This window comes from Salvia splendens, chromosome 3, assembly GCF_004379255.2.
Source record: "Salvia splendens isolate huo1 chromosome 3, SspV2, whole genome shotgun sequence".
In the NCBI taxonomy this organism is placed as follows: Eukaryota; Viridiplantae; Streptophyta; class Magnoliopsida; order Lamiales; family Lamiaceae; genus Salvia; species Salvia splendens.
Genome location: NC_056034.1, coordinates 36,380,968 through 36,392,166, shown reverse-complemented (window position 1 = coordinate 36,392,166; position 11,199 = coordinate 36,380,968). Strand labels below are relative to the sequence as shown.

The 11,199-nt window shown below is 38.1% G+C and overlaps 1 protein-coding gene across 1 annotated transcript; it reads left to right on the top strand.

Annotated features, from left to right (window-relative positions):
• Positions 1-3,891: 3,891 nt before the first annotated feature.
• LOC121796941 (zinc finger MYM-type protein 1-like) lies at positions 3,892-9,896 on the top strand. Its single transcript, XM_042195699.1, has 2 exons — positions 3,892-5,772; positions 9,375-9,896. Exons 1-2 carry the CDS (start codon positions 3,892-3,894, stop codon positions 9,894-9,896), a joined length of 2,403 nt encoding a protein of 800 aa, XP_042051633.1.
• Positions 9,897-11,199: the final 1,303 nt, after the last annotated feature.

Genomic DNA, 11,199 nt, shown 5'->3' with positions numbered 1-11,199 from the left:
TATTATATAATTAGACAAGTTGGATTAAAATGCCATCATCACAATAGACAATAAACTTATTATTGGGCTGAAACATTTGCCAATTTTCTGGGCCTACAGATAAATCAAGACCCAACCTTACTCAGTTGGGAGATAGAAACTGGCAAAGCAGAAAACAACCACTATGTATAATATGTTTGTCACATAATATAAAGCATATTTTTGGGCTTGACCTTGATGATACACATACTGAAAATGAGGGAGAGAGCAAAAAAAAAGTTATTGAGGTATATATATATAGGAAAATAAGAGCAGCATACAAATAAATGGAAGGAGAAATGGGATGTTGTCCATGCAAAGAAGGTGTAGAAAAATAGAGGTAGAGGAAAAAAAGGAGAAAAAGACAGATGATGGAAATGTAGGATAGTTATCAAGGGGCCTACCACAAGTTCAACTTGCTTTTGTACAAACATGAGTGCTTACTTTTGGTTTTGGTATATAACCAAACAAAATATATGTGTGGGAAGGAAGGAATGCGTTGTTTTAAAGCAGACTATGGTGGAAAAGATTGATGAGAGAGAGAGTAAAAATGATGGAGAAGAGTTAAAGAGGAGATGTGGTGCCCAAAGCATATCATGAAATTGCCTTTAATTTTAGATTGATGAGAGAGATAAGCTTTGCTTGATGACAACCCTAACTTTTTCTTGAAAAAAAAACACTATCTTTTTCTTGGCACACGCACACATATTACACACACATACACACATCCTCCTTTCTTTTTCACTTTACCCTTTTCTTACTTTTCTTTCTTTTCCCCCTTTGCCTCGGATTCTCTTCTGCTTGATCTTGTTTTTTTTTTACTTTTAATAATCGGGTTTTGTTATTATATTTGATTTTTTGTATGTCCAAATTTGAATTTCACCAACACTTTATAACCATGGTTGCATTTTACCCTTTATAGGATTTCAACAATCTTGTTTACTCTATCGTTATTATTTTGTTAAGTTTTTTTCTTAAGTAAATTATACTGTACCACAAGAAGATATGAACTCAATATTACATGCATGGTTTGGTTAAGTTTTTGTCTCAATTTGATCTTGTCTTTCAAGAATATACTACTCTTATTTCACTATTATATGAAGTCATAAAGTAGACAAAACATTAAGATGGGACGCATTTTGTAGCCAAAATAAAAATCGATGTTGACTCATCAATGATGTCTCATCAAAACTTGAACTGACAAACTATTATCCGGACTTATCATCTCTCATAAAATTAAACATTTGTACCATGTAAATAATTATATGGATCACTAGTTTCTTTTATCTTGTTTGGAATTTTAAAAAGAATTGCTCGCATAAACGTGTGCAAATCATATTAAAATATATCTAGTGGCGCATGAATTGACTAGTCATATTTTTTTAATATTCTGGATTAAACAGATCAAGGATATTATCGGCATGAAATATAGTATGGCAGTATAAAAGAATCACCAAAGCAGATTAACATTATAGTACTCAATTATTGAAAATTTGAAATGACCAAGAAATCAAATGATCTCATAAGCAACACGTCACAAACGAATTATAATTCACACATATTGCTAGTATATGAAATCAAAGGGCTTTTTTTTGTTATCTCATTTACTTTTGCGAGCACAAAATTTTGGCTTTTAAGTAATATTCTCTCCGTCCCAAAAAAATATACGTGCATTTGGGACGGCACGGGAATTAAGAAAAAATTGGTAAAGTAAGAGGGGAGGAGAATGATATAGTAAAATAAAAGAGAGGTGGTGAATGATAGTTAAAGTAGGGTTAGTGGATAGTGGAACCTATATTATTAAATTAATATAACTTTTTAAAAATGGAATGCATATATTTTTGTGGGACGGAAGAAAAATGGAAAAAGTGCATATAAATAGGATCTATCTATTTTATGCATGAAGGACATAAAAGCTGGCAAAGAAAATGTAATGTAATATGTGATGATGTCTGAATGTTCTTTCATAAATATCAAAAAGCCCAAATCCCTCACTCCTAGGAGAGGCTTGTGAGTGACAAAAGTGCCCACTTCAAACTCCTAAATGAAAAGTTGCAAATCATTATACTTATCATTAAAGTGTGTTTTTCTCCTCTTTTTCAATTATTATATCTTCCACTTTTTTTTTTTCCTGTAGAACCTGCAAGAGAAAGTGTGAGCGATTTTATGCATCTAAGTTATTTATGGTTGGTGACCTTTCTCAGTTTTTATCGTGTTCCTTTAGAATCATTGCTTTCCTATGGCAACAAAAGGCATCCTGATCTTGTTTTGTGTATGTACCAAAGTCCTTTTTACCGCCCAACTCGGCTGTCTCGTCTCGTCTTGTCTCGTCCTTTCGAAGGACGTTGAAGACAAAATGGTGGGGGAGTAAACTCGAGACATCGCTAATTAGAAGAACAAGTTGTTATAGTATCTTGCCAATTGAGAGAATAATGCTTGATGCCTGCAATTGCAATTTGTATTAGTGGTTATGCACAAAACATCAGTTTTAAATTTTATTTTACAAATTATGGGGTCTAAAACATAATTAGTCTAGGGATCTAATATAGGTTTATAGTATGATAAGTGAAATATATACTAGAGATTGTAATCAAAATATGACCATATTTTATATGCTAACTAATAACTAATCTGGATCGTGCGATTGGAAGATCTAATGCCACGAAATGGACACGTGGTATCTTGTTTTTTAAAATGTGTATTCGTTGAGAAAAATAATTTGCATATACTGCAAACTAGAATCTGTATATTGTTCAACGTGAACGTGTACATAGTTCAATGTGGGTTTGTATAATGTTCAAAATGAATTTGTATTCATTGAAAAAATAACAATTTGCAGATCAGTATATTGTTGAAAATGAAGGATCAGTATAAAGTTCAACATGGATCTATATAAGCTGGTTATTTATCTGCATTTAAATAAATTGATTCATTTTGAACAATATACAGATCTTGTGTATTTTTAATATTGGCCGTCAAAATTTTAGATACAACAATCAATATTTGGGCAATGTGTATGTGTATATCATAATCAGATAAGATTATCAAAAAACATCGATGTAATTATAAAATGCATGTTGCACCATAGAATGAGGGAAGTTGGAAGCAATATATAAGTGTTGTACAATCTCAATTAGTTTAAGACCTTTTGAGAGTGATCCAAAAATAAATTTAGGTGGACTTGGCTTAAAACGAACAATATCAAACTAAAGTACAGTCGACGATCAGGGGCGGAGGGAGGGTGGGGCCAGGGGGCCCATGGTCCCCCCACTAATTCTTAAAAAACTTAGGGGTATTTTAGTAATTTCACAATAATTATAATTTATAATAAATATAATATTAGAGATAGGTTTCAGCAAAATATATATGAATCGTGCCTCTTAATTTAGTGTATTCATTCTGCCGTTCCAATCCAAGTCTGAATTTAGCGTATTCATTCTGCCGTTCCAAGTCTGAAATCTGGTAAACTAGAACTAGGTATATTCAAAACTCAAATATAATTCAATTAATTTTTCTACATAGGTTGTTTTTTTGTTTGGCTGCAATAATAATTCAAAGGGGGAGAAAGAAGATAGCTTATGTAATTCAATGGCTACAGACTACGGTGGTTCTGTAGTGGGAATTTTATAACTCCAATTCTTTATTTGATGTGTGTGTTAATAGTTTTGCATACAGAAAATATCAAATATTTTGAACTTAATCAGTGTTGACTATTTTTATAGGTATATGGATCGTTATTTCAAGAAACTTTCTTCTGTTGATTCTTCATCAGTTGAACCTTCACTTCTTCAACCTCAAGAATTATCGAATGAAGATAAAAGTAAGGTTGATTTAGAGAATCTTCCAAGTGATCCAGGAGAACGACCTGATATAATGAGTTATCCACCAAATTTAATAGAACAAGTTCGCAGAGCTTACTTGCTTAAAGGTCCGTGTCAACCATGTAATCATGATTTTCGTCCTACAGTAGATGGAAATCGAAAACGTAAATTTGTCTCACATTGGTTTGATGAATTTAAGGATTGGTTGGAATATAGTGTTACAAAGGAAGCAGCTTTTTGTTTATATTGCTATCTTTTTTCAAGACTCCAAGGAAATGGACAAGATGCTTTTGTATCAGGGGGATTTACGGTCTGGCGCAAGAAAGAAAGATTAAGAGATCATGTTGGAAACCATAAAAGTGCTCATAACAGGTGCAGATTAGCATGTGAGGATTTGATGAATCAAGCCCAACACATTGAGGTCTCTTTGGCAAAACAGTCAACACAGTCTAAGCTTGACTACCGCCTGCGATTAAATGCAACGATTATTTCTCTTCGTTATCTTATAATGCAAGGATTGCCTTTCCGCGGTCATGATGAGTCAAAAGAATCATTAAATCAAGGTAATTTTCTTGAGTTCTTGAAAGTTATTTCTTCTTGCAATGAAGAGATAGCCAGTGTTGTGCTAAAAAATGCTCCAGACAATCTCAAACTTACATCACCAGATATTCAGAGAGATATTATAAATGCATTTGCTGTTGAGACAACGAAAGCTATTGTACATGATATGAGAAGTGAATTTTTCTCCATATTAGTTGATGAGTGTCGAGATGTATCTGTCAAAGAGCAAATGGGTGTTGTGGTGCGATATGTGGACAAGAATGGATGTGTTATAGAACGTTTTCTTGGTGTTGTTCATGTTAGTGATACAACTGCAACCTCACTTGAGAAAGTACTTGATTATTTGTCATCTACTTATGATTTAAGTATATCTAGTTTGAGAGGTCAAGGATATGATGGCGCAAGCAACATGAGAGGAGAATTCAATGGGTTGAAGAGTTTGATACTCAAGAGAAATTCCAGTGCTTATTATGTACATTGCTTTGCTCATCAGCTTCAGCTCACGATTGTTGCTGTTGCTAAAAAACATAAAATTGTCGGATCTTTTTATAATTCTATCTCTCGTTTGTGTAATACTGTTGGAGGTTCTTGTAAGCGCAGAGATATACTTCGGGAGAAACAGAGAGAGAATATTATTAAAGAGATTGCAAGTGATGAAATAAGCACAGGAAGAGGACTAAATCAAGAAATGTCATTGAAGCGACCTGGAGATACTCGTTGGAGTTCACATTACGGTACTCTTGTAAACTTGATACATTTATATTCTTCTATTGTTGATGTTCTTGAGTATGTTGGGGAGAATGGTCATGATGATTCAATAAGGGCTGAAGCTGATGATGTGCTAGAAATTATAAATAGTTTTGAGTTTGTCTTTGTGTTACATCTTATGAAGCAAATCTTGAGAATCACACATGAACTCTCCCAAGTGCTACAAAAGAAAGATCAAGACATTGTTAATGCGATGAATCTTGTCAATGTAGCAAAATCACGTCTGCAAATAATGAGGGAAAAAGATTGGGATGTATTGCTTGCTGATGTTTCTAAGTTTTGTAGCAAATATGAACTGGAAGTGCTTGACATGGAAGATGAGTTTGTAGCTCGAAAAAAAGGAAGACGTAGAGCTGAGAAAATGAAGAATCTCCACTATTATCGAGTTAAGCTCTTTTGTTCTGTTATTGACTTGCAAGCTCAAGAGTTGAATCAACGTTTTGATGAAGTCAACACAGACTTAGTTTTATGCATGTCATGTTTTGATCCTAGGGATTTATTTTCTGCATTTGATTTGGAGAAGCTGCTTCGTCTTACACGGTATTTTCCTTCTGAAGTTGCTTTGTCCGAGCTTAAAAGTCAACTTGAGAACTTTATTTTCGATGTGCATGATAAGTCGTATTCTAGGCCTTGGTTACGGGTCAGTATGATGTGCTTAATTGATTATATTTGCAAAACAGTTGTTTAAAGTGTGCAGGTTAAGCATTCTAGCCAGTAGGGAAGTTTCGGAATGTTCAGGTGAAGGAGGCGCCAGCATGATCTCATACTGATCAGTATTCGTGCTAAAACGGCTTGAGATGGAGACGACGGATAGCTGGGACGGATTACCCACAATTAAGGGCAAGGAAGTCAAATTGCAACGAGGATTTACCCTAAAATCAAGGGTAGCCTCCCTATAAAAGGAAGCCAAATTGGAGAGAGAGAGACATTCACTCATTCACCACCATCTTTAGGTAGAAAGTTTTCTCGGTAGTTTCAGTCTTTCAGCCGTGTCCCGCTTCTTGCCTCGCCGTAGCCATGATCACTTGACATTCAGATGTTCCCAGAATTCCAGTCATCGTTCATTCCAGCCAGCAAGATCGTAGTTTAGAGTCTCATCGCCCGGAGTGGCAAAACACTTTTACATTGCTTTCGTAGTTTTAAATTTCTCGCTTTCTTTACGTTGGATCTTGTTTGCCTTTGGATATTTTCTGCTTTTGAAGTACTTTGTTGAAGATCCGAACGTGTTTATGCTATGAAGTTGATTTCCGTTTCGTTTATTGTGGTGTTTCTTTATTCCATTGCCTAGTTAGCTTAGATCTAAAGTTTCTCGGTGTTTAAAGTGCTGAATCTCTCAACTCCGTTTACGTAACAATTTTCTTTAGGATAGATAAACAAGTACTGTTTGATCGGAAAGTAGATCGTTGCATGCAAAGCTTAGTTTTAATTTCTGAATCGTTCTTTCATGTTGACCAGTATGCAGAAGTCCAGTTTCAGTGTTTGATTTCAGATTTGATTTCTTAGTTTTGGATCTGTGTTTGTGAGTTGTTAATCTGAGTTTTCCGTGTTGAATCTGGAATTGTTATCTGAATTGTGGAAGTGTTTGTTGAAGAAGATGATGTCTATTTCAATTGGAGGGGACCACTTACTTTTCGAGATGCTTTTGCTTTTGTCCTTCACTTTTAGTTAAGCCCTGTCAGCCTAGTCATCAAACTTCCACTACACTCTGAATATTCTGTTTAGCCCAAAATAGAAACCCGTACCTTCCAAATATTTTCTGTTACAAAATTGTCTCCCCATTCCACGTACACAGTTACATTCCAAATGTTTTCCTTACCGTCTGACCAGTAGAACACCTCCTTTAAGTTCCAGCCTAGGTAGAAACTCAACCCAAGCGTGGTAGCTAACCAAATCTTCCAATTGTCACCGCGGTAGTTTAAGAACGCACCATCTCTGTGGGATTCGACCCTTACCACCACTATACTGATCAGTAGAAGTGGGTTGAGGAATCTTTGAAACCAAGGTCTAGGTTAGTTAGGATCTCTATCCTGATCAGTGGGATATATCCTTGCTTGAACGACACCTACGCACCCAGGTCCTTTCAAATGGCGCCGTTGCCGGGGATGGATAGCGTTATTTGCAATTACTGTGAGTGATACTTCGGTGTATATATTGTGCATAACCTTTCTTTTTTTTTTCTTTTCTTTTCAGTTTATGAGAAGCAGTTCGGCTCCTGACCAGTGGAGGCCGAAGATACTTCAGCGAGGATCGATACTCGTAACCACTCGATCCGGGTTGTCGACGGCTTTATCTGACTTAGGTTCGAGTAGCGACGAAGAGCAATACAACATAGAAGGACCAATACCAGAGGAGATACCACTGTTGGAAGGCATTCCAGTTCAGATGGCCGCCAACGGAGATGAGGATCCAGAGATCGGTACCCTTAACGCGCATACCGAGGGAGAACCATCGCAAGCCATAGTCGTCACTCCAGGGCAAACCGCCTGCGATGTGAAGCCTCATGTGATCGCGATTCTGCCTACATACTGTGGGAAGAACTATGAAGGGTCGTATGAGTTTCTGCATGAGTTTTGTAAAATTTGTAGGGCGCAGAGGAGACCAGCAGGAGCGAATGAGGATGATTATAGGTTGAAGGCCTTGCCATTTGTGCTCAAGGGGGAAGCCAACACCTGGTTCATGCGCCTGTGTCACGACCGCACTTCCTAAGGATAGGAAGCACGGGAAAATCGCGACTAATGGGGGAATTAAGAAGCGGGGAAGAAGGGGGAAAACGATCAAGACAATACAACTTATCGATCAACGATACGAAATTTCATTTATCACCAAGGTTTCAAATCCCGAAGGTACATAACGTGAATGGCATAGTTTGACAATTCAAAGGAATTAAAAGAAATTCTTAAAACTTGACGTAGCGGAAGCATTTTGAGAGTTAGCTACTATTATGTATGAAGACACAATAGCAACCGGATCATTTATTGAATACTGTCTCTGTCCAATGCTCAACATCCTCCGTCCCCCGTCCACGCTCAACCTGCACATAGGGAAAACATATGCAGGGCTGAGTACTTGATGCACTCAGTGGACAAATGCCAAAACAGTTATATCATGCCACCATTGAGTGACCTCGGGGTTTTAACTTGAAAAGGCCCGAGACACTAAAATATCTCAATCACAACCTTTCAATTCATCCTCAAATCATTTTTCCTCATCATTTCAAAACACAACCATTTCTTCTTGATTTATTTAAGAAACTGCCATATCTGTTCTTTATGGTGCCGTGTAAGGGGCCACTTTTCACGAGCACGAAAACCGGCCAACCCGTTCGATGACTCACGGTCCTCATCGTGTACACTAGTCCGAGTAGGGACGCACCCTTGCTAGGACCCGAATTCGATTAAACTCATAGTAGGGACTCACTCCCCACTAAGCAATCATCAACATCATCATCAATCTCATCAACATCAATCTCATCAACATCAACATCCTGTGAACGAGAATGTGGCCGCAAACTCGATCACTGGACCGGCCGACCCAAAAGACGGCTCACGATCCCTATTGGTGTACACTAGCCTGAGTAGGGACTCACTCCCTAGTCAGACCGAATTCGATTTCAATAGGTCTAGTAGGGACAACTCCCTTGCTAAACAAACAGATAGGCATTTCTCAAAACAAAACATGGCATGATATTCCTTTTACAAACTTTATTCTCCTCAAAAACGTATTTGAAACATAAATCACTTTTCTGTTAAGGTCGATCATCAATTCACATCACATCAACAAGTCGAGCATTTCACTACCACTTAAAAAGCTACACAGCGCAACACTTGACAATCACTTTCACTTTAAGCACATAAATCACATAATCATGTAATAATCGCAATCAAAGGCATTTCGTCACATAAAATGATGCTCAAACCAATATATCAAATCGAAAGCTCTTAAAAATACTTTAGTTCGAAAGCCCACCTCGTTCGTTTGAAGCTTTAACTTGTGTCCCATCCCATTCTTGAAAAGCGTGCATAAAATCATCCATTGATTTAATGCACTCCAATTCATTTCCTTTACTAAAACAAAAGGCCCAACACTTAAAATTAATTCACATGGCCCACTCATTTAAATAAAGAAAAGGCCCAAACTTCTTTACTTCTCACCTCTCGTGAAATCCCAAAATAGGAGTGAAATTCCTAATCTTCACTGAATTTGCAGCACCGTTTCCGTGGTAAACACAGCGCCGAGATCGTCTCTTCGCTGGTTCACGCCGCTGCCCCGACCGTTCTCCTCACCGTCTCCATCACAGCACCGTCGCTGCTCGTCTTGGCCGCTGATTTACCGACGCGAGCTGCTGTCCGCCGGTCACGGAGCTGTTCGCACTCGACGCCGGCACCGTTGCTGCTGTTCGCGAGCTGCTGTCACGGTGCAGTCGACGTCGCATCGCCGCTGCTGTCACTGCCTCGCTGTTCGGTATTGCTCACCGTCGGCTGCACCAATCAACCCGTTCGAGCAGCAGTTGTAGCCGTTTTTGAATCTGCCGCAGCCATTGTTGTCTCCATCACGAACAGCCGCTGCTGTCCCGCCGTCGTGATGACGCTGCTGTTCGTTGCTGTTTTCCCTCGGCGTGTCGCCTGCTATGCCGAAGCCGCTGCTCCAATTCCAGAGGCTCGAATACCACCTTTGCAATTTCTGCAACTACTTGCGATTGCTTATTCTACATTCCTTCGCTGTTTATGATGATGTACTTTGATAAACATAATTTCTTGTGCTGACTTATTCAAAAGTTGCTCCTGTACAACCTCTTTCTCTCTCCCACGTTTGTTTGAACTTGTTGATGTGAATGGGGAGGAGAAGAGATGATTTAACAAGGTAATCCTATTAATTGAGTGACCCTTGATTTGCATAAATGAATGTGGGAGATGGAAAGTGGAAGGGTTGAAAGATGGAGGGTCTCCTTGAAGGGGGGGCGTTGGTTATGTGGTGAAGAAGAAGAAGGGAGGTTCTTGGGCTTGCTCCCACATTTTTGGAAAATAATTGGGCTCCAACACTTTATTTATTTGATTTGGGCTCATTAAGTTGCAAACCCAATTTGTATAATTATTTAGTTGGTCATGGCCACAAGCCATAAAAAAAAACATTTGGACTCTAATTCATCATTTGAGAATTCCAAGTGTATTATTATATTGCATTCTTGTTCACTAATTAAAGTTCGTAAACCTTAATTAATTTTTTTGTTCGTCTCCTTTCGTTTAGACAAACTTTTATTTGTCTCGCAGTAACTTGGTGTTGTTCCAGGTACCATAAAAAGTCCGGGTGTTACATTCTATCCACCTTAACAGAAATTTCGTCCCGAAATTTGCTCATCTCATACCATTATCAATCATACTCCATTCATTATCACGTCCGACATCAATTGCATAAACATTTCTCATTTCAAAACATTTTACCTTCTCTTTCGCTGAGCGCGGCGAGACGGAATGTTGAGCCTTCAATGAATACTCTTTTAGTCTAGCGAAACGAGTCTAGACTAGATTGAATAAAAGACTCTCGGTCCAGAGCGGAAGGAAAAGTTGCTCTGATACCATTCTGTCACGACCGCACTTCCTAAGGATAGGAAGCACGGGAAAATCGCGACTAATGGGGGAATTAAGAAGCGGGGAAGAAGGGGGAAAACGATCAAGACAATACAACTTATCGATCAACGATACGAAATTTCATTTATCACCAAGGTTTCAAATCCCGAAGGTACATAACGTGAATGGCATAGTTTGACAATTCAAAGGAATTAAAAGAAATTCTTAAAACTTGACGTAGCGGAAGCATTTTGAGAGTTAGCTACTATTATGTATGAAGACACAATAGCAACCGGATCATTTATTGAATACTGTCTCTGTCCAATGCTCAACATCCTCCGTCCCCCGTCCACGCTCAACCTGCACATAGGGAAAACATATGCAGGGCTGAGTACTTGATGCACTCAGTGGACAAATGCCAAAACAGTTATATCATGCCACCATTGAGTGACCTCGGGGTTTTAACT

Bases quoted from the DNA above. Each gene is read 5' to 3' on its own strand.
- LOC121796941 (XM_042195699.1), top strand. From the start codon at position 3,892: ATGAGTTATCCACCAAATTTAATAGAACAAGTTCGCAGAGCTTACTTG. The intron at 5,773-9,374 runs GTGCATGATAAG...CTGAATTTGCAG, and splicing joins TTGAGAACTTTATTTTCGAT to CACCGTTTCCGTGGTAAACA.